The sequence below is a fragment of the Opisthocomus hoazin genome, chromosome 4, assembly GCF_030867145.1.
Source record: "Opisthocomus hoazin isolate bOpiHoa1 chromosome 4, bOpiHoa1.hap1, whole genome shotgun sequence".
Lineage (NCBI taxonomy): Eukaryota > Metazoa > Chordata > Aves > Opisthocomiformes > Opisthocomidae > Opisthocomus > Opisthocomus hoazin.
Window position 1 is genome coordinate 56,888,628 of NC_134417.1, and position 24,683 is coordinate 56,913,310.

Below are 24,683 nucleotides of genomic sequence, written 5' to 3' on the forward strand. Positions count from 1 at the left end.
ACCCATTCCTTATTTCTATGCAGTGCACATTGCACTTTGGCATATTTGTATTGAATTTTATTAATAATAATTAGTTCATTTTGTCAAAGAAATTTTAGTGTTCCAAAATTAGACATTGTAAATGGTCTTTCCTGGTATCTACTCCTGCTTTTCCTGCCTCTTCTCCTCCCAAGTTTGCTATTGTTGTAACTAAGATTTTACATGCTTCTATTCTTCCTAATCCTGTCAGACTAGCTAATTTTCTTCCTCCTTTAACCTGAAATTGACAAACTGTTAATTCTTTTGCATCTATGTTTGTCTAAGAAAAGAAGAGAATGTAGAGAATGTAAAGTTGTTGCTTTTTAAAATTATTTGTTGGAGCTTTTAGATTATTTGTTGTTTGGGAGACTAGCGCTAGCAACTGCACAATTAAGTTGATTCAGCTGTCACTCAAAACATGACAAGATTGCATATTTGCAAAGAGAGCTCCAAGCAAGAAGCTGAGGTCATGAAATCTTGGCATATTCATACCTAGAACCAGGAATTATCAATACCTCTGTGAATTGTTCAGTTGTCCTAATGAATATATTCCATTCTGTCATTCAGGTGACTAAGCATGTTTTTCCTCCCGTTGTGATACTTGGCTTTTAAAGCCTGGAGGGCCTTGTGAAGCCCTGGAAACAGCAGCTTTCATTCTAACAACCTCTGTGTTTGGTAAAGGAATAAAATTTGTGGGGTCTGAAGAGGATACAGTCTTTATATGAATTGGTCGTGACTACAGAATGGGACAAGAGCAGAGAAGCAAGGGTACTGGGGCACTCGGTACTGGGGAAAGGAAAGAAAAAGAAAGAAGAAAGGTGCTGACATATTGAGGTCTCAACAAGTAGAGAAGGTAAGTAAAGCAAAGCATACTCCTACATTTCTTGAAAACCTGGTGAAATTATGCACAGTAGAGTGAGAAAATCCACTTTGCCACAACTGTGGATGACCTTGCCAGTGATGCTCAGTTTTCTGCCTTGTGTGAGAGTAACTGTTATTCCTCCAAGGACAGAGATGTGTTCTTTGATCACTTAGTCATCACACTTTCTACCCTGAAATATTACGAAAAATACCTCTGCTAGAAAAACATTTTGTTGCTTGTTTTTTGTAGTAAACCAGTGAGAAGTTATATAGTATCTTCCTGCTTTTAAAAACATGGTTTTTTAATCCATTGCCCTAGTGTAGTTCATGTGGATGTGTATGCATGCAATAACATGGGAGAAATGCAGTGTCTTTTTCACAGATATATTTAGAAAGAGATTTTTTTCGCAAACAGTTCTCCAAACTTACTCATTTTTCTGTACTACTTCACTCTGTTATTATTCTTCATAGCAATAGTTATATGATCCAAACAACATTCTTCTGCACAAGACCAGAGAATTGCAGCCTTTAAGTGTGTTTTGTATTTGTCCCTCGTGGGACTGGGATTTTTTTGGTTTACTTCACTCTTTAGTTTAGTAAATGCTGTAACTCCAAAATGCTTTTGTTAGGAAGGGAATGTTATATCTGCTTTTTGGTTTTGATTAAGCCAAACCATAACATATGCTTAGATTCACTGAGTGGTGTCACAGGAAGGTTGTTACAAGAAAGAATTATTTTTTCTCCAGAAAATGGGTAAGTGACATTCCAGGACTCAAATATCACTTTCTCTCCTTCTCACCTGCTTCCTGCAGCATTGATCCTGAAATAATTTGTAACAAAATCTACTAACCTTTCTGTGAGGATGATGAGGTAACTTTTCCAAGGTCTTCTCAATAGGAGGCAGTGCTTCACTTTCAGCGGGGATGGTTACTTTGCTTATTCAGACTGCTTACGCAGTTGGCAGTAACGGTGGTGCACAGTAGCACCTTTTCAAGATACAAGGAGTACAACTGAGGGGAAAAAAATTGTGCAGGATTTCTCAAGGAAGTCAGGAAACCTCACATCTGGAGACTTGGCAAGGTCTGGACAAAACGGAGTCATTTGAGCTAATCCTGTTCTATAAAGTCATTAGCTTCAGCTGTCTCATACGTGAACTATTAAAATGCACAGACCCTTATAAACTGGTCCTGAATAGCTTAGTATGGAGTACCAAAAGAAGCCAAATGCTGTTTCCTAGAAACTTGATCTAACTTTCAGAGTTAGAGCAGGGTGTTAGACTAAGCAATTTCAGGTGGTCCCTTCTTATCCCAACATATTTCATGATTCTAGCTTTCTCACTTTGTACAGCCAATGCTATTTATTCGAGGCCATTGGGAGGTCAGTACATTGTCAATAGCAATAACACACTTCTGGTACTGTCTACTGGTTGGACAGAGCGGTGCGTATACTCAACCTTCCTTACTCTAGAATTTAAATAATTTTTTTTTCCAAAGAGCTGAGTAAAACTTGCTCAAAAAGTGTTAGTTGAAGGTCCTATCCAGTTTAGCTGGTGGTACATTTGAAAGAAACCTTTTGCTTCCATCTTCGAATCAGACTTGGATCATATGTGTTGGAAGGAGTTGGGGCTAGGAATTGCATGGGTTGTCCTCAGCTAAAACTAAAGTATTTCAGTGTGCATAATATTTTTCATTAAAATGTATTTTTATATTTTTCATAATCTGGAGATCTCCTTCTGTATTCTGTTGGAATACAGTTCTGCCTTGTCTGTTTCCCATCGTATTTCTGAGCACAGTGGTGACCTTTTATTCAGATGCAACTTCTGCTTCTGCTCATATTCTGATGTCATCTCATCTGCAATCCCAGTATTTAGCCTGTGTCTGGGTGACCCATTTCTGTATCTGTTTCCTCTGCTTGTGTTGTGGAAGTAGGTTTTTTTCACTCAAGCTTGTCATGCAGGAATATAACTTCTCTGTCTGAGCTGTTGGGTGGTAACTAGCTGACCCACAGAAGTAGCAGTAAAATAAGAATTGTCCTCTCTTCTGTCATGGTAAGAAATTCTTATGTTTATGATCTTTTCTCTGAATAGCAGCCAGCTTGTTTCCCACTTCTGTCACTGTCCTGGGGGCATTTTCATCCCCAAACCATGCACGCTGGTACAGTCAGATGGAGCTTTAATAAAACAATAGTCTGTCTCCCCCTCTCTGCTGCTCCCCAGACCTCACACCATGGCTAGAGAATAGCACCTTCATCAGCCTTGTCCAAGCTGTGCCATTTGTTTACAGAGTGCACCAGAGTGCTACTGGGAATGCAGGGTGAAATGTCAAGAAGTTGTGTGTAAATCTTGCAGTAATCTGTCACATCCAGGAGGAGCTGGGGGAAAGGGACAGATCTGTGGGAATATTGGAGGATTATCAAAGCTCGAGTTTTTGCTACTTGAATTTGGAGATCTCTCCCTACAGAACAGGTGGATCTGGAGTCTGAAAGAAGACACCAGAAAGGAAAAACCCTACCATTATAAATACACACACCAAGGCAAATAAGCCTAGGATCAAACAACACATGGAGGATTTCTGGGATATCAAGCTACTTAGGCTAAAACCCTGTAAGAGTTTTGATTAAGTGTATAGGCATGTACAGGTGTGTATGTAGTGAGAATGCTGCAGAGGACCTCTTCCTGGAGGCTGAGGAGCACTGTCCTCAGGTAAGGCAGCTTGCTGGCCCTGCATAGAACAGGATGGTAACTCTTATTCCTTTGACCCCAGATGGTCTCTAACCATCACTACTAACGCTAGCAGAAGGTGTCAGTTTGGCCAAATTATAAAAACGATTTTATTCTTATATTTTGCATGTTTATTGCTCTTTCTTTGAAATTCTTAAATGTTTCACTAAACAAATAATCTTGTTTTAAAAAAAAAGTCAGTTCTCGCTAAGTTTTTAAAAAATTACATAGCTGGATTGATTTATGTTCCTTATTAGAGTAATAACATCTGTTATGGGGTTAGGTCAAGTCATAAAATTATAAATCTGGGAGAGAAAAGGTCTTGACTCTTTCCCATGGTAAGCATTTATTCATGTTTGAAAGTTCTTGTTTACATTTGTGCAGAGTTATTATTTGGTAGCGAAAAAGAGGTGTGGAGGGGTAATAGCCATTGTGTCTTTCACTTTTTCTTGCACAAAGCATTATAGACTCATGATGTTCAGTGTCAGCAGAGTTCTTCATGTACATACCTTTTTGTTTGCATGCATCTGTCATCCCTGCTGAGTACAATAGTAAAGACGCTGCGATTTTTATTTTTCCCATCCGTTATTTAATAATACATGTATTTTTGTGGGGTCTGTCTTACAAGACCTGTTTGTACACTTATAACCTTATGACACCACAGTGAGATTTCAGATGAAGGTGTATTAATGTGCATTATAAGCGTGTGATTGCTTGTATCATTATGAAATACATGAAAAATTAGTTCACTGCAGTAGTTTTCATCTGAACTGATCAAAACATCTTCCAATGATTTTTCTAACAATATGTGACTGGAATAACAACTTCACATGTCATAGAGTTCCATGCTGCAGCTGAGAGGCATGTAAATACAAGCTGCTTATTTGCAAGAAGCTTCCAGATTTGCAATATGATTGCTATGGAAACCACACAATGAAAACCTTATAACCATCTGTGTGGTTTGGTAGATTTTGCTGCATAGCTGAGCTGGTTTTGTTTACTGTTATTAAAGTGTTGAATAGAATATATTAACCCATAGACTGGGATTATCCAAGGTATAAACTAGTATTGTGTAATGACAATGTGCCAGAGACTAGAAGACAGTAGAATACCAATTAATAATGACATTGAATTAGAGTCTAATGTAAAAAGATGGCTAAGTAATGTGTTAGTAGAGGAAACTGCTAAGTTTATGCATATTTATCATGGAGCTACCACATTCCATTGAAGGAATGCACTGTTCAAGTCAAACTCTTACTCATTTTATACTCAAGTAGTCTGTTTTTTTCCCCCCTTTTCCTTTAAGAAACGGAAATTGGAAGAAAAAAAAAATCAATGGATTCATGTAAAAAACTCAGCTAGTGTAGAATTCATTGTTAACTTTTTTAATTGTGTGGATAGTAGAAACAGCTATGATTGGGTGATTCTTCTTTTTTTTCTTCAGACTGCAAATTAAATAAGTAAATTATTTTCAGCAGTTTTAATGGACTAACTGAAAAAATCCTGAACAAATACAGTTAGCTCATTGTTGCGTTTTCACCACAAGAATTTTGTAGGTTGTTTGCTATTAGAGTCTCTGAGTACCAGCGGAGTATGGAAGATAACCTGTGTCTCAAGGGTTGTCTGGATGTACAGCTATGGAAGAGTTCACTGGTTTGATTACTGTTGATTAGTCTCATTTTGACATAGTGAGAAGGTGGAGAGGAGTATTTTCTCACTGCAGTGCTAGTGATGGGGTGAAGAAGAGATACAGAGGAAACATTGTACCAGATTATTTTGAAGGTCTGTATGACTCCTCTTAAACAGTATATTAATAATACAGAAGAACCTCTACTGTATTTTTTTAATTTTAATTTTTAATCTTTTGACTCTATTCCGTGTCGCAACACTGACTTTACTATGTTGCATCTGACTACAGCCGTAATTCCTGGGCTAATTGAGGTTACTGTGTTTAAAGGACATCTCCTGCACATAGTTACTGCTTCAGGGCATACTAGCAGTAAGAACCATAGGTTCTTTTTTACCCTAAGCCAAGCCTGTTACATATGCTCCACTGTGAGCATGATTGCATTAGCAAGTCGTGTGGACCATTTGCAAAGGATGCATAAAGCAGAAGTTTGTGCTGAGGACCTGATGCTCACACTGTGCATGTTTCAGAAGAGGTTTCCTATGGAGTCACTTTAGTCTGGTTCCATGGACTGAATGGCTGTTAGCAGCTGGACCATATTCAGTGTGCTTCTGGAGTGCCTCTTCCAGTCTAATTGCACCTGAAAGTTTGTCCTCTCTGTGACAAGTCTGTTGTGTAAAGCAAAGTGCGATAAGTGGGGATGGTTGAGATCCAAACCAGTGTGCTAGTATGGACAGCCTTTGTCTGAATTTGGAACATTTTCAATATTCAAAGAGTCTTGGTTCAGACATTTTCTCATCTTCAGATACGGATCTGGTGAACTCCTGTTTCTAGGAAATACGTTTTTCAGGAAGGGGAATGCATATGTTCTAAATTTTTCCATGCAACCACAATACAATCTACATGTGTTCAACTGAACCTTATGAAAAAAATCTCTTCAAACCTCCTCTGCTGTTTTATTTCAGTTGAAACACCCTCTACTAAAGTCAGTCCTCAGTTTAAGCTAGTCTCATGACCATGACAGGGATAAGAGTAAAATCCACAGTATATTCAACACAACAATTGACGCAGGTCCAAACATTCAGTAATATGTAGTATCAACATTTATTTAATCAGCGTATAATACTCTGTGTGTTGGATGAAACTGGGTTGTTCTGGGAAAAGGGAGCAATCCTAGAAAATGAGTCTGACAATGCGATAATACTACCTGCGAGTGGTGTAACTGTGGTAGGGAAGCCGCAGAATGCCAGTGCCTCCTAGTGCTCCAGACAGCACACAGGGATGTATTTTTACCAGTTATGCTCCAGTTGTGAGTGCTTAAAATAAAAGGATGAGTGTGCTTGGAAATGTGCAACAAGTGTTATGCCAAGTGGGGGGATACATTTGTATACAAGAAATAATTTGGAGTGTTTTCTGTTGTACCACAGCTTCAGATTTTCCCCGTTCTATTGTTTTTTTACTTGGCTCAAATAACAGTTTATATTAATCTCGATCAGATTTTTAGCTAGTCAAGAGTCAGGCAGCAAAAAAAACTCTTGCTGGCTTAGGGGAGCAGAAGTTCAATGCTCTTTGTAGAGTGAATCTTATGATGTAATTGGAATATTTGTAGAACCGCATATAGAGGTTAGCGCAATTGTGCCTACTCATTTCAACAGGTCTGCTCTTGTGCTTTAAACATCTGCTTTAATGTTTGCAGGAACAGTCTTGTGGATAGATTAAATTTTTACAAGGCTAAAAATCCTTTGAACTGTTGATGTAAAATTCACTCTTTGTCAAAGTAGATAGGCAATTACATAAAACTTGCACAATAAGGAACATTTTAAAAGCTATGAGTTCTGTATCTGTTGTATGTCTTTAATAAAATATCAAAATTAGTTGCTGAAATGTGTGCCTTAAAAAGAAGCATGAATATCTGTATAAGATGTGATGAGTAGCAAAGCCAAATAGTTTAAATGTATTAAAAGTCCAGTTCTTGTTTGAGAAGTGGTTTTATCAATATACTATTTCCTCATCCGGCACAGCAGCTTTGTCAGTTTTGATATACTGTAAAGGCCAAGATAAATCTTTCTACTTCCTTATGAACCTAAAGAAGAAATACAGCTAAAAACCCTCATAGCTCGTTCCCTTTTATGCCTCATGACCAGAATGTTGACTGTGAAATGTGAGGAGCAGACCTTATGTCCCTGTCCCGAGTGGAGTGGAGATTTACTTAAGCGAGGGTGTGGGCATGAGAGAGTTCCCTGTCTGTGCCAGACAAGGACTATGGAGCCCATCTTTTGAAATTGCCTGTGGAGATTCCAGAGTTTTCCAAGCCTGCTAGCCAAAAAACATGCTTCAAAGCTGATGATCGCCAGGCTTTCTCTTTTCTTGTCTGCTAAACTTGCACTAAGTTATTTGATACAGTCTGGCTTGCTTAAACTGTGGTCAGGTGCAGTGGGCAGGAGCACGGAGTGCTTGGCATCTGTAGTGGCTGTGCTCCCATCATGCAGGTGTCCAGCTAGTGTGCCTGTCTGACCGTGTTGAAAGTAAGATGTCCTCTGCCTGCTATGCATACTCCTCCTGAGAACTTCTGAGATCTTGCACGGGCTGGGGATACTTTTTCAATCCTCAGTTTCCTTTTCTTTATCCTGGCAAGTAATGTACTTAGCAGAATAGGACCCTCATTCTAATGGTCTTGGAATGACTGAAAAACAGCAAAAGTGCAGCTCTGGGTTACTGCATTCAGAGCAGAGAGAAAAGGGAAACAGATGTTCACAACTGAGAATTTAAAAGAAAGCTTTTGGAGTGTTTGGGGGGGGGGGGGAACCACAGAAATAACAACGTTCCAACTTCTGTGTAAATGCAAAATAGTAAACAGGGATTACGACGTGGAAATGTAGAGTGTGGCTTTCAGACTGATGTGGGCTGTAATTCCTGTCAGCTGAGGTGTCCCTTCAGAGTTTCATTTGCAGTTATGTGTTTTGCAGAAGAACGTGTTCCTTCAAAGGCTGAAGCGCCAAGAAAACTGAGCCAGGAGAAAGTTCCCACCATTTCAGGTAATCAAAATCTTTCCTCTCTATTTTGTGTATGTGCTTTCTTTTTAACTTTATTTTCTTGTCTCTTCACTTTGCTGTTTTGAAATAATGTTTTTATAGCTCTGTAAAGCTGTCTTTTTCACCTGGGTATTTGATGGTAGCAAAGCTGCTTAGCACCACTTAGGATGCATGAAAACCACTTGAGAAGGATTTATAAAGTAAGCCAATTTATACAAGGTATTCCTTCCTGAATTACTTTGTAATGACTCAATTAGCTTTCATTTCTGCACAAAGGAGATTTAGTTGCATAAATTAGCTTATCATCATTGAGGAAGTGTCACTGCTAAAGGACAGTTTATAGATACAACATGCAGTTGCTGTCAAACCTATAAGAATGTAATATAGACATCTGTGTATACTTTGTGCTTCAGCAGAACAGACTTCTGCCATTCAGAGACTAACAGGGGACAACAAGTTGCCCAAGGGACTGGCAATGTAGACGTCTCTGAAAAGGTCAACTTGACACAGGCTCTGACAATCGACCCAAAGCTCTGTCTTCTTTGATAAAAATCAGATAAACTTAAGACCACTAATTGATCTGCAGCCTGTTTAAATGTTGGCCATGCATATCTTCATTGCATATGATTACCACAGAAAGCAAATGAATTGGGTAAGAAATGCCAGAGTCCAGTGACAGCAGCATAAAAATTGGAAAAGGACACAAATGCCCAGAAAAGCTGTGAAGGATATTCTCTCAGCTTCAGCTTGGCAAACTGCCCTTGTGCTAATTATCTCTGCGACTGGAAAAATAACTGCATACGCCATGTAAAGTCATGTGGCTAGACAACTTTTCTTGACAGAAAGGTATTTCCAGTTATGCTTAAAAACAAGATATGTATGTGCTTCAAGGGCACAGACCTTTAGATAAACTGTTGGTGATTTGACACAGCAAGCAGGGAAGACTTGCTTCTTATCAGACCTTACACCTTTTTGAGATCTGCTGCATTGCAACTGTGACCTGCACTGACACGCAATCTGGCTCTCCTTCCCCCATCATACATAATACACATAATTCTTTCAGGGCTGTCAAGGAAAGGGTGGGCAAGAAGAGTTCCTTTAGGAAGTAGCTCTGCAGTGCTCTTCCTGTTGCAACATGTGGGGAGGAAGCAGAGGCCTGATTTCCTGACCCGTACAGGAAAGCAGGAACAGGTTGCTGCGAGGAGTTGCGGGTTGCTTTTCTTGGAAAGGAAACAAGAGACAAGTCATCAGATGCTGTTAGCATTGTGCTCTGCTAAAAACATGTGTAAAACAACACAACTCATTACAGCCTTAGTATTTAGTACTCATTTAGACACTACCATAATTATAAGAGTGTGTTGTCATAATGGAGCATGGGGTCAATCCAATTATAAAGTTGCCAACAGCACTTTTTTTTCACTAATGTATCTTCTAGAAGTTCTAAATGGTCATACTTTTAGGAAATCAAAACCCAAGCACCTTAATTTCTGAAAAGTCAGCTGCTATGAGAACAGCCTTAGCAGTCTTACTAGTATTTGTGTAATGTCCTTGAAAATACCATAACAGTTCTCCCCAGATACCAGATTAATTTCAAGCAATAATTTTCCAATCCGATCTTAGTTAACTATTTAACCCTGGAAATTTGTTTGACTTTTAGGGCTGAGTTGACATGAGTATTTCTGATAGGCATCACACCATAAATATCTAACCTGACTCAAGAATATTTCATGATTTTCCACACAAACAGCACATACATTCTTAAATTTAATATATTGCCTAGCTTCACCAAACCTGAGTTTCACAGAGAATATTCTGAAAATGGTCTGTGAGCTCAGACTGATAAGTGCAAAAAAAGATTTCTTTTTTTCCTGCTATTTTCTTGCCCTAATGTACCTCTACTTCGATTAATGTGCAGTCTTGAGGTTTTTTTTATTCCTTCAGTCTTGATGCTGACTGTTGCTGCTGGATAGCTTTACATTAATTGCTAGTGACCTAATTATTTAAAAATACCAAAGCATTGAAGCGTTTCAGTTATATAGTATAGCTTGCTGGGTTTATTTTGCTACGACTATCTACCCATTATCATTTCCACAGTCACTGTTTCAGTAAGTCTCATGTTCTGTGCTGTCTCAGTGTAAATACCTTGATTTTAGAGTAACTAAGAAACAGTAGGAGAAGGGAAGTGAGAAAGATTATACTTGACAGATTGGGCTAGGTTAGGGGTTGAGCGCAAACAAATACACTGCAATTATTTTGCCCTTATTTCATAATTTTTCTGGCATGTGGGAAAAAGGGCAATTAAGTAAATAACAGGCATTCTTTGCAGTTTAGGACATCTTCAGAATAGGTAACTTTGGTCTTTGACAGGGTATGTCTCATCTGAGCATTTAGACTCATTGACACTGAGAGTCTAAATCACTCGTGTAAGATAAAAGTCATTCTGGTAGTGTTAATTTTGAACTTCACCTGTCTCTCCATCTTTAAGCTTTCAGTATGATAACTATTGAGCACATCATCACCAAAAGGGGACACAGTTTACCTCTATCACTAGCCTAGACTGGTGATCCTCAGATCTGAAGCTATAAACTTTTGAAGAATCTGATCAAGAATCAAGGAATGTGAATCAGAATGGCAAGCTGTTTAATATACTGGGCAGTGGACCACGGTGGCGAAAGGAAAACATACACATGTGTTTCTTTATTCCACAAGCAATGTGTATGCACATAACATAACTAGTAGCTCTAAGTCACCACAGTAGCAGGTTTTGCCAACTTAGATGCCATCAATGTTAAAATGGAAGGTTGGTGGATATCAGGCACAGTCACATTTATTCTAATGTTTCAAGTAGTGCATTTCCATACTTGGGTTGTAATTCTTTTTTTTTGTTTTAGTAGATGTAGTGTTCTGTCAGGTGTGTGCTCACAAATGGCAAGTGCCAAATTGTCACAAGGTAGGGGCAGGAATGGAACAGCCTGCAGTTAGGTTGGCTTAGGCTGCAATGGGACAGCACACTTAAATCCCTCTGAAGTATGTACTCTTAATCTGTTTTTCCAGGTTTTGTTTTTTTCTGTCTATTGAGGCTGTTAGAATATTCTTATAATTTTTTCCCCTTGAGTAATCCATGGGCATTCTTAAGTTTTAAAAAGTCTTCAATATTTGAAGTGCATGCTTGAGTGATATACTTGTCAGATTTTTTTTTTTTTTTTTACCTGAACTGTTACCTTTCTTCAAGGATGTATTGAAAGGTGCCAGTATTTTTCAGTGAAATAAGCAATCTGAGACTACCATCAGGAAGGCTGGCAGCTGCTGCTGTTTGATCTGTCAAATAAACTCTGAAGAGTTTTTATATTGGACAAAAATATCTGTTGTTCCTATTACTGTTACTGGAAAAATAGAGATGGCAGAAGAAAACCATGAGGACTTCTTAATGGAAGAGTTTTGGAAACTTTTGGGGAGTTGTTCATCCAGATAGCTGTCCTGGAATGAAAAAAGTATTTCCCGGAGAAACAACCTATCCAAAATCCTGCTCAGACATTTATTGTGATTGGCAATATTAAAAGCAGTGAGTGGATAAAACCAAACAGCTTTCTACCCTCTGCTACACATTTCATTTTTTATTTTTTTATTGTGTTTTATTCCTATTTGTGGCCTAAGTGACCAATCCTTTGAAATACGACAGGCTTTAGTTTAACAATTATGTCATCATAGTATTTTTAAGGCACACAACATATCACAGCGCATAATAGAGTGTAATTGTGACAGAGTAATGCCAGCAAATCAATACGTTTTGAATTTGAACTCTAATGGGCACATAAGCTCTTGATGCTAAATCCAACAGCTGTTTTCAGGTATTATGTGTGTGTAAGAAGCTCCACATAATTTCACTACTAGATAAATACCAAATTCCTTTACCCAGGTCTCCTGGTTTTGTTTTATTCCGTTCTTCAGAAGCAATAAAATTAAATTTGGCAGGGTCCTCTCCAACTGAAAGAGGGGCTGGAGTAAGAAAGAATGGGCTTGTGTTTTGCAGAGGTTTTTGCAGCTTTTTTTTGCTCTACCTCTGTGTTTGTGAGGCACTATGAATCATTTTATGAAGCATTTTGCCCTTTAGATGTATAGATTCTGAAGTTAAATTTACAATTGGCTTTTATGCACTTGTAGTTGCACTTAGAGAATTTGAAGAAACTTGTGCTGGTGGGTATGAGAGGGGATTTCAAATTTGAAATTAACACTTGTTGGAAGACCAGTGTAGTTGTTCACAAACTTGCACTTGCACTTTCTCTCCCTGTTTTTAATTTCTGTGCTCCTGATATACCTGTGTATGTTTTTCTGAGAAATGCGGCTTTCTGATTTAAACAACTCTGCCTTGTGTGGAATTCACAAATGAGTGCATAGAGCCGTGGTTACTCTCTGGGCAACATCTTCACTGCTGCAATAAGCTTATTTGAAAATGCATCTTTTCCAGTGTTGCCGTGTTATTAGTTGAGTTGCTTTCCCACTTTAAGGCTTAATTAAATGCTCATGATGAACATCTGGGCAGAGACGTGTCTCACCCACTATGGGATCTGTTCTGTTGCTCGTGTTCCCCATGTAACTCCCATTAACTTTAACCGGAGTTACTTCAGACATGTAAAGGTAAGAACGGACCTCAAAGCGATAAAGATCAGTGTGAAAAGTCACTATTCATTTCAGTGCAATTCTGAAGAAGTGAAAGTCCTGCTTAATGTATTTTAAACCAAGTCAAGAAGAGAACTGCTGAAAGATTTGAAAGGTGGGATATACTGAAATAGCTTACGTTATCTTTTATGAGAGAGAGCTGGGAACTATGATCAGTGCAGTATCGAAAGACTGAGGAGAGATTCTGATTTCATATTGATCACAAATTAATTTGACTCTAACCTGTGTTACTAATTGTCTAATGCTAAGTTGGTGAATAATGAGCTGACAAATAGGAAGGGCCAAAATTTGGACATGCAACATTTCAAACTGACTCTGCCTTCCTCCTGAAATCATTCTGTCAACGCATTTTATAACAGGCAAATCTCTTATTTCAGAAGGGTTGGGAGTTTTTATGTACGTGTGTCTATTGCTGCTTTTGGTGTGAGGAGGGCAGGATTTGTGCACTGGTGGCCAGAACGCCCCCTAGTGCTGTACAGCAAGTGGTAGCCACTAATCACCAGTATCGGAAATGAAATGGTGGCTAACTTGCATAGCAGCTTTAGATTAAAGGTTGTGAATATTTAGCCTTCTGACAGTATTGCCGTCAAAACAAGACAGCACAGAACACAGACTGAAGTGGATAAACAGAAAATAAGCTCTTCTTCCTCATACAGGGCGTATTAGAATTAAAATCTGAGTATTTGTCAAAACAGGGAAAAACACAAGTTGACTACTGCTGTATTTTTTTATAGCGTGACACTTTCTTTCGCTTGATACTTGATATTTTAGAAGGATTTTTTCAGTAATAAAGTGAACCAATCATGATTAATTTGTAAACTATTAATAATGGTGCAGAGTGCTAACGACATGCAAATGTAACTGGTATATATTGGATTAACCAGCAAGCCTGCTGTTCAGGGATCATATAACAAAACTAAGATGACAGCCATGATCCAGCTAGTTCAGTGATATTTATGTTATCAGAATTAGAAGATAGCTTTCCAGTGATGTAAATTATTAGTACATATACATTCTGTCTGGTTAGTGTATACATAATGTAACTGGTCATCCTAGTGGTATTGCTTACATTCTTTTTGCATTAACTCATCACACTCTATTCTCATGGAATTAAAAACAGGAAATAGTTTGCAGCGTAACAGAAGCACCCAGTGTATTTAACTGTGTGTAAGCGCTGTGTTTCAATAGATGTACTCTGTATTGTAAGCGTATGACAAAGCATTTATTACTGTGTTATTGCCGTATTACAGAGCAAAGAGTGCTAAATAATCAATCAGTTAATGGTCTGTATGGCAGCTTGAACACAGCACATCCATTGTGCTTATGCTGTTAGAAGGATGAGTTTATGACTGTAGTGTAGTTGCATGTTCAGCCAGAGCTTAATGTCCTAAACTGGAGCTGACACAAATATTTTTAAAATGCAGCTTCAGCAACAGTTTCCAAGTTCTCCGGTATTTCAGAAGGAACTATCAAGGATTATCTCAAAAGTTCTCAGAGAAGTTATTTAGTTTTACTGGAACAGGAGAGGGAGCGGAGGCATATCACAAAATACTTACTTTGGCTTCCTTTCACAGCTGATTATTAATTATATTCTAGCCATTTTATCAGTTTCAAGTTGAGATACAAATACAGCTTGCTGGAAATAGAACAGTAGAGGAAAAATAGCTTCTTTAAGTTGCAGCTGGAAAATGCTTTGAAAACCTGTAGCTACATGTCTTTAAGTGAAGCAACTTGCCAGTGAAGGGTTCGCACATTAAGCTTGTTTTCCACTTGCTTTTGTGGTATGAAGGAGCTGTTTCTAAAAAGAGGAGTAAGAAATGTGTGCTTATAAATTGCTTTGTAGTATCTGGAGATTTAAAGAGTGACTTTAGTCCCGCAATCTTTACCCTTTTGTAATTCGATGCTGTTTTCTTTGCAGATGGCAAAAACACCGATTACGCCAATTTCTATCAAGGTTTGTGGGACTGCACAGGGGATGTACCTGATGAGTTGACATTTAAACGTGGTGACGTTATCTACATTCTCAGCAAGGTACGGCGTGCTACTGGGGCTACGTAGTTGTGAAAAGGGAGCCATGGCAGAAGGGCACATTCCCACAGTTCTGTGGGGGGGAAATTGGCACTCCCTTTCAGGTCCTTTGTTTGCAATCAGATATTCACTGCAATTAATTATTTTGTCAAATGAACTATAATCACACTTAAAACATAGCCTTGTAACAGGAATTAACTTAAAAGCATGTTTATTTACTTGTTAAATCTTGGCTGCCATTTGTTAACTGATTCAACTGGAGACAATGTGCTTTCTGCTTGTAAAAGTTAACCTTGTAGAATTTTAAATTATCTTGTATGTTATGTTTTTTATTTCCTGTTTTATATTCCTGGCTGTGCTAATTCTGACTTTTTGGGCATCTTGCTACAGATTTTTTTTTTAATCTGTGCTTTCGTCTTCATATGTATATTGTAATTGTTCTGACAGCTCAGATTCCAAATCTATTTGCTCTGACAGATTTGGGCAATTTTTAATATACTGCTTTCCTGTTTGCAAAGCAAATGAGAAATATAATTCCTCTCATCTAAAGTGATGATAAGTAGTATAAGCATGACATTTTATTCTACTTTGTTGGTTAACTTTCTTAATTTTCCTTAACCCCCCCCCAAGAAAAACAAAATCTCTCCTAAAATATGTGTCTCATGGTCCATTGAAGTCTACTTGTGAACAACTCATCAAAGGAAATTTCTCTTTTCCCCACATATTAGAAAAAAGCTGAGCTTTTCAAGTTCTCGTTGAAAAAAACACCTTTTAAAATATATGTAGAATATATATCTCAGATGTAATTGCTGTCCAGTGTAATTAATGCCCAGGATGTTGTAGGTCATTGAAATATACAAGTAGGTGCATGAAAGCTAAAGGCATCTGTTTGTCCTAGTTTCAAACTCTTCAGTTTTGTCACAATTGCTTTAAATCTTCCGTGATACCTTTAACTGCAATGTTTCCGGATAATAAATGTAACAACTTCTGTTTAAATAAATTTAAGATTTATGGATAGATAGTCCTATAAAAAAATATAGAAGATATATTACTAATGGTAATGTGACCATGTATGTCTTTTGAGGTATTTCATTGTCACTTAAACTAATAACTGAATTGCATTACTGAAGGCCAGATAACGCTCTTGGATTGGGCAGACTTGCAAGCAGGCACTGGAGAATGGTACTAATTTAAAGTAACCACCTCTCGCCCCTCTCCCTCCCCCAGAAAAGCCCATGAACTAGCGGATTCCACTGTATGAGTTCGGCCTCTTTGTGGGTTGTGCTCTTCTGGTACAGTATGGGGAATAATAAAATCTTCAGCTTGTAGGTGAAAAAATAATTTGCTACTTCTTCCCCAAAAGAGTGAGAAATGTAATTTAAAAAATGGAGTGGAATAGAAAAACAGTAGTTTAAGCTGTCTTCTGTCTTGTGGTCATGCCATGATTAATCCATAATCGGTCCTTGAAAGAGGCTTGCTGCTGTCCCAGATATATAGAACCTCTCTCTTTGGGAATGATTTCTACTCCAAAATACAGCTCAGAAAATTCAGCCCTGTTTCCCTTAAAGATTGTTACAGCTTTTTCAGAAAAATGAGTGTTGGCTACTACTGTCAGCTCTGAATTTAGGGTCCTTGGAGGGGGAAAGTGCCAGAGAATTATCCATCTTAACTCTCCACTTGATTCAGTTTCAAGGTCTGATAATTTACAAGCGCTTTAGTAAGTGAAAATATAACCAAAAGAAAAGTGAACCTAACCGTCCTGAAGTGGGCCAAGACTTTTCTTCAAAAAATATTTCCTGATCCAGTACATTAATACTTGTATTTTGTGGCAGTCGGCAGGAATCCTTGGCAATTTTTTTATTTTTTCACACCATCTAGTGGTTGAAAATGAGAGATGCAGGTACTGACAGGAGGTGATGTGTATGGATCCAAAATGGTGTCGTAAATTCAGCTGCAGCTTGAACCTAGCTACGGCTTTATTGCCTTTCTATCATATGTCAGCCAGGTATGGACATTACTCTTGAAAATCACATTTTGCTGATAAGGAAGTAAGTGCGGGTAGAGCAGTATTATAGTAGGAAGGGTGAAGCATTAACAAAATATTGAGCATATTTGTGCAACATGTAATAGTTCTTTGTTTTACAGTGGAATATCAATGGTATAGCTTGCTCTGATGAACGTGATGAGATAGATATTTGTCTCTCCCAGCAATAATTATGCCAAAGCATATATTTTTACCTGCTTTTCACATAGCTTTATAGAAATCAGGGGAAAAGGAACTACTTTCTTTCCAAGAAATGAGGTCATTAGTACAAAAGAAGTAATTATGAACCAGTTTAGCAAATTTGGGCATTGATATAATTTAAATAAAGCAAGAGAAGCAGTATGTTACATGTAAGTTTCTAGATGAGTGCCTTTTAGAAGAAAAGCAAGGTTTGAGGCTGGCAGTGTTTACTTCCTAAGATAGCTAAGCACTATGCAAAGACAAATCCCCCATAATTTGCTTTAAACTGAGCATCAGAATTCAATGTTAGTGCAATGAGCACGATTTGCATGCTTGTACTCTGATAATACAAATACCTATGCCCGACTAGTGTAATTACTGTAGAAAAGTGTGTTTTCCTTGTTTTAAAGGTGCATTCAAAAACTGTTTTACCTGTTATCTAAATATTTATGTCCATTGTGGCTTTCATGTGGCAGCAGTCCTATGGGCTCTTACAAAAGAAACCCCAAAACTTTTTTCTAGATTTTTCTACCTTTGAGAGTCTCCTTCAGAAGCTGAGTTTTTAATCTGAGCAGAATTAACACCGCTGTTGCAATAGTCCTTGTTAACTTTATTTAAAAAATAGTTAACTTTTCAGATTAATTGATCAATGTATCTGTCCAGATAAACTCATACTATTATAATTTTAATTTATGATATTCTTGAATATTCAAGTGGCTTTTATAACTTACATTACCAATCATGCAAACTTTCAGAAAACTGTATACCCCTCTCCCGCTATGCAGTAGAAAGCATTTTATAGCTCTACTGATAGAGGGACTCATTAATAAGATTTCTTAGTTAATATTGACTCCGTAGTTAATATTGACGATTAGAAATGCAATACTTGGGTGTACTGCTTTCTAAAAGGATGATTGCTCTTAACTCCTGCTCATTTATGGTCTTGCCTTTGCTTTCAAGCCCATATGATAAATGGGGAAACAAACCATGACATAACAATCCTTTTTATAAGTCTTCCATAGCTCTACTCAAGAAATCAATTTTCAGAAACAAAGACAACTGTGAGTGAGGTAGCTTTTTTTTTTTTTTTTTTTTGTTTTTAAAGTTTGATATGCACAGTTTATCAAGTGCAGCACTTCCAGTATTTGTTTGCTTTAGGTGCATGTTTTGTGTTGGGAAATTCCATAGTTTCATCAGCCAAATGCAAGTAGTAGTGGAGGTTTTCTTAGAAGGCACCTGCTTAGTAGAATTACAGACATTTCTTCACTTTAAAGTTAATTTAATTACCATCTAATTTATATCTATATTTGCATTAAAACAACAAATAATACTTAAAAATCAGAAATTATATCGCAAACTGAAATTCTCCTTCCCTGTTATTATTTCAGTACATGCCAATGCAATATATTGCTGCTCACTCTGGTATTTATGATTTGTGGAAATCTCATCTCTGACTTAACCCTTTGCTCTAGAATTTTCCATGAAAGTAGAGTTTTAACTTGGTATCTCTAGATTACCCTTTATTCAGTGGCTGTGCATTTCCAGTGTGGCAGATTTTTGTTCTTTCAGTACAAGAAATGTCTATTTTTTGCTTAGTGAAAAAAGATACAAATCTCCATAGCTCAGATTACTGCTTATGACATAAAGTACAATTTAACAGTGCAGCTGTTTTATAATTGGTGTGAGCATTTTGTACATTATCTGTATAATCTTCATAAAATGTTTTTATTCAGTATTTTTCAAAAAGGTGTGAAAGGCTTACTGAAATCGTGAGTGTGGTTTTTTTTTTTGTCAGGCTATTTTCTGACTGATCGTACCGAGATCTGTATTTAACAGTACTTTGTCTTTCCAAGTGTGGTGTTGTGGAATAAGAACATGTTATTGGTTGGAGCACAGTTAAGTGCATCTTCCATTTTACTTTCATCTGAAAGAAATGTAGTGTGTGTGCTCCGAGACTGATGGCTCTGCAAAGGGAGCCAAGCTAGGGAAAGCGGGAGCGTTGGGAGACTCCTTCAGTGGGATGCTTCTGATCAAAACTAATATGCAATATTAAGTTGTACATTTCCTTCTTCTGGCTTGTTTAGGTATATTCCTTACAGGAAAAAAAACACAAACACATGGCTAAACGTAAGAGCGAAGGCCTTTAAGTGAAAGGTTAGTTAAGATAGGCCAATGCAAAGTGACTCTAGCTCTGTTGGTTTGCACATTAGTAATACCTAAGCATTTACCTATCTGATTAGAAAAACTATTGGCATAGTGTCATCTAATGGAAAATAAAATGGCCCTTCTGTCATTCTAGGGTGTTTTCAGGGGCCAGTTTTGGTTCAGAATTTGGTCTGCTTACCCTGATTTCTGTTGGAACTCTTTAACTGGTATCTATTTTGTCTCCTGTCATTGCAGGAAATAAAACCTCATAACGCAACCGTACAGTAAATCTGAGGCTTGTATTCTTAAAGATGACCATTTTATTGCTGTCTTAAAACAACTCTACTACCTGTGAAGAAGTCTCATTCAGTTATCTGAAACATTTGTCATTTTCTGCTTTTTAGAGAAAATGCCTTTCTGTGCCAAAAATGCTCCCTGGTTGATAGTGTATCATTCAGCAATTACACTGAAGGAAGTTCTAAAATTTGTTAGCTGGTCTGAAGCTCCTGGATGAATTAGAGATGTTTTACAATATCACCTTGCCAAAATTGCCCCCCAGGATATTCTTTGAAAAAAAATTCTCACTGCTTCCCGCGTGTCTTTGGGTTGATAGGACAGGCTACTCATTTTAATCCCAAACAAGGCTATAGTTATTTTTTGCATTTTTAAAGTTTACAAATCTTCAGCCTGTAAGTTAATATTACTTATAGTGCCACTGGAAGAGGGCAGGAGAAAAATCTTGAATTCACACGCTTCGGTTTTGTTTTTTTTAAAATACAACTCCATTGTTTTCTTCAAGGCATTGAAACACAATGAATATTTTCAGCAACTCTTTTTAAGAAACAAAACAAACTAAAAAAACCCCCACCCCACAAACACAAAAAACATACCATATGTATTGAACAATAGGGAATAACTGCACAAGGACCAGATGTTCTCAACTTTTGCTGAAGTCAGTAGAAGTGAATATGGTGCAAAGCATCTGGAGATCCTAATTTACACAGAGTATCTGTTCTAAAGGTAGAGACTGTTTTGGAAATCCTCTTGAGTGTGCAAATTTTCTCTTCTTGCCTATCAAAATTCTCTTCTATATAGTGCAAAAATCTTGGCTTTAAAAGATATCTGTAAAAAACAGGTAGTGCATTTCTACCTACTGTGTTTTCCCCAAGTGCGAAAAACTTTTATGATGCCACGTGGAGTGATAGGTACGTACACGTCAGCGCAGTGAAATTGGTGGGATGGGGACAAGGAGAAGCATCTGCTCACGGCGTGCTCAGTTGAGAGTGTTTTAGGAGTCTGTAAACCCCGGTGGGATTTTTTTCCCCCCACTATCACAGCGTGCTGTACCAAGAGCATTTTAAATGTTAAGTCATAACCTGTTCCTTGTTGCCGTGTGGAATTACTTCACTTTGGGTAATACATTTCTGCTGGGGGAATCCACTGTGTGACAGGCAGTGGAAATGTAGAAGTTGCTTCGAAAGCATTTGGTCACCTGTTAAGGTTGTTGTTCCGCCTTGCTTGGTGTGATACACTCCCATGGCCAGGTGCTGGTGTTCCGGGGTGCGGTGCCCCTTGGTCCCGCACCCCTGCCCGCATTGCCTGGGGTGGCTGAGGTGCTCCCAGCCCATGCTGGCCCGGCTGCACGCTTGTGCGTTCCCCACATCGTAGGGGCTGGCCCTGCCCCCTCCCCTGTCCCTCCGTTTGCCTCGAAGCAATTAATTTTGCAGTTATTGAATTTCTTTGGAGAGTTATTTTCATACAGCGAGCATCACAGCACCTCTGGATCTTGATAGCATTTCTACATAAGGAGAAAGAAGCTTTGTGTTAGTAATTACCTAACATTGTCAGGAGCTGACTGCAGGCCTCTTTCTAGTGATAACAGAATAACCACATAATGTAGCTTTATAGCACATGATTAATAGAAAATAATTACACATCCTACAAAGGGATGCAATATTTCTTATAAATTGACTACAATGGTTTCCTGTAGATTAAAGGACTCTTCATTATTTTATCAGTCCTTCTGAAGTATAGTCGCTTGCCTGCGTTAGCAGTGATGTTAAGAGCTGAACGCAGTGAGGGATACCAGATGGTAAACCCAGTGGTACCTGAGATCTGAAGCTGACGCTTGCAAAAGCACCGTGCTTCCCAACTCTTTAAGAATTCATATAAAACTCCTAACTGTATTTGTATCCTTCTGCATATTAATCATTATTTGCCACAAATGTGGGCACTAGACTTTTATTCTGCCCACCTTAAGCAGCAGTAATAGACATACGGGCCTCACAATGGCAGTGTATAAATTATGTTGCTGTGAAGGACTTTATAATTGATAATGTTGATAGAAACAATAAGTCAATTTGGATTTTATATGTGACTTCAAGAAAGGACTGCGGGGGGAGGACTGCTTGTCTGCCGGACTAGTAAGCACTCTTTTGTGGTCCTGAGGGCAGAAGGGAGTGGTTATGAGTTTAAAGAGAAATATCTGTACTTTAATCAGTTTAAAAGAGAGTGCTATCTAATTATTCTAAAACCTGAGATTAGAGTTTTATATTCTTGGTAGCCAGGTATCTGCGTTATATTTTTTTGTTCGGACTTCTATAGACTGCAGATAGTTTAATTGGGATTCATGTTGCTTTTGAGACCCATGCAAAGAATAGTAATGTAAAGTAAAAGCTTCTGTGTTGCAATATTGTCTGTATGGTGTAATGGTTGCAGTGAATCCTTACATTAGTTTACTAGTCTGTTACATCAACATTCATTTCATCTTCTCACTTAGCTTCATGCCAGAGCAGTAAGTGGTGTATAAGTAAGTAGCAAAACCCAGAAAGTTTTCAAAACAGCAGCATGCTTTTAATTTTAGCTTGAGGTATCTGAATTGCTTCTTTAAAAACAATTGTTTCTAAGTTCATGTAGTGTTGCTACGTGGAACATTTTCAACGGATAATGTAGTCCACAGGCTTTTTCTATGCCATTTGTCATATGCAATTTAATGACCGCTTAACTAAGCCACTTCCCTCATTTCATGTATTGTTTGTTTTTTTGGCTGATGTCTAGCAAAACTTGCTTAATCACTCTTGTCAGTTGCTTCACGAGTTCCATGTAACAGCTTAAAATCTTTTGTTGCTTTCTCTTGGAGAGATTTATTGCTGAGGTTCCAGTAGTATACGTGAGTACTGCTCCTTTCAGCAATTTCCCACTTCTGTCTAGAAATCCAGTTTGTATATTTAACTAGTGTATTGTGAGATAAAGCGTAGCTTTTTAAACAGACTGATCTGAAACATTATAAACCTCAGTGTCAGGGTATTATTTAGCCTTTAAGTACTTGGGGTGTAACGTGTACCCCCATGGGAAAGGTTATGAGCAGTTCTTAACTTCTGTGGAGAGCAGTTTGCACTGAAGATCAGGTTCTGATACCTCGAGACTTTCAGACCAGACCCATCCCCAGCAGTCTGTTCTGCAGTGGAAGGGGAAAGAAGGTGGAATTATTTTTGCAGCTTTCTCGTTTGTGTGTTCACATCATAAAGTAAGGTTTTCCCCACTCCTCCTTATGTGGATTTTCTTTAAATCATGCTTACTGCAATATTTTAAGGGTAGTAGAATAGAATCTTTTAAATCACCAATTCACTATGAAGGAAGAAAATGTTTAAGAATTTAAGACTGGTGTTCAGCCTTTCACAATAAGAAAATATGAGTGTGTGTGTGACTACATGCAAGCTTTCTTTCTTTTTGTTTTAAAAAAGGCAAAAACCAACCAAACAAACAACCCCTAGGCCCCTGTGAAAGTGGGCCATCAACAGGCCTTCATCGCAGTTAAGCACAGGGATAGCTGAGTACCCTAAGCACCTCATAGGACCCTAGAGAACTCTCTACCAGGCCAAATATGCCAGCAGCAAATCATTATAGCTCAGGCTCTAATGAAACTCCATTAACCCTTAAGCTCCACTTGACTATTTATAACTGAAAAAACTTTATCTACAGTCAAAATAATAGCTTCATCTCAGTAGGACCATTAATTCAGAACCCTACAGCCTTTTGCTTTTCTTGTCAGAAGTGCAGCGTAGCAGGAAGCAGATGTTGCTTATCAGAAATATCTATGTATTTTCTATTTTCCATGTTTGTTCCAAAGTAGTTTCTATCTTACTAATCATTCCATTTTGAATGGGGTCTCTGTTTTAATAATGCTTCATTTGTAACTCAATATATGTGTGTGTGCAATTTCAGCTGTTACAATTTATTGAACCGCTGTTAGGATTGATCTTAAAATATTTACCTCATAGGAAAAAAATTGAATTTGGATCCCACAATACTCTTACTTGGTATTGCTTTTGGAAGATATTATTTCTTTAAACTATTATAATTCATTTTGTTTCATATTTATCTCACTAAGCCTAAACAAATTTCAAAGAAAAGTACATTAGTCATCTGTCAGACATATGAGATCTGCCGTAGAATTTTCTGCAAGCCTAAAGCAATAGTAGACTTTGTCCGTAGAAAGAGATTATGTATTACATATGTAGTGTTCTCTTCACATTTGAGTGAAATAGATTTTAAAATGACTTGATTGTAAGTTTCTTGGAGTTCAGCCTTGTGATGCTGCGAGAATCCCTGTTGATTCTTGTATGTCAACATTATGCTATTAGATCTTAGTTACAAAGATAAGGTTCTTACATTTGTGATGGATAGAGGATGGAGAGGTCAGCTATTTTTAGTAGGTGTTATAGAGAAGTGTGGCCGTAATTAAGAAATCTTCCTGAGTATGCCTGGCTTTTTTAAAATGTAACTTCTGTCTTTGCCTAACTCTGCATGTGGATGCCTCTAACAAAAAGATGTAATGTTTTAATTTTCAGTTGGAATGATTATAACTTTATATAAGAAAAAGCATCCATAAGGAGTTGCATACAAAACTCTATTGCATTTATATCAGACTAAAGGTTAATATTGCATATTGTTTTCAATTAGGAGTACAATAGATTTGGCTGGTGGGTAGGAGAAATGAAGGGAACCATTGGCTTGGTGCCTAAAGCCTACATAATGGAGATGTATGATATTTGAGAGGCCTGGGTAAGTACATTTTAATCCAATCTTCTGTAATGGCTTATATGTTCCCTTGTTTTCTGTTTCATAAGTATTTCTTTCCTGGAACCTTTGTAGGAGTCCTGTTAACATAAAGATTATGGCAAAATATATTGAAGGTTCAATTAAAGCACTTTTTGTGGGATTCTGTATGAAATATTAAACCATGGTGTACAAAAGATGATGTATTTTATATCTACGTTTCTTTTCCAGATTTTTTTTTTTGGTAAAATAAAATTGGTGTGCTTTCTAGTTAGTTTTGTTACTTTAGTAATA

At 37.7% G+C, this 24,683-nt stretch overlaps 1 protein-coding gene across 1 annotated transcript in view; it reads left to right on the forward strand.

Annotated features, from left to right (window-relative positions):
- SKAP2 (src kinase associated phosphoprotein 2) overlaps window positions 1-24,683 on the forward strand; it is a 119,764-nt gene that overhangs the window by 93,519 nt on the left and 1,562 nt on the right. The window contains exons 10-12 of the mRNA XM_075419102.1: window positions 8,192-8,260; window positions 14,853-14,965; window positions 24,294-24,395. Of these exons, the coding sequence (XP_075275217.1) occupies window positions 8,192-8,260; window positions 14,853-14,965; window positions 24,294-24,386 (275 nt within the window). The 3' untranslated portion in view covers window positions 24,387-24,395. The remainder of the gene's footprint in view (window positions 1-8,191; window positions 8,261-14,852; window positions 14,966-24,293; window positions 24,396-24,683) is intronic.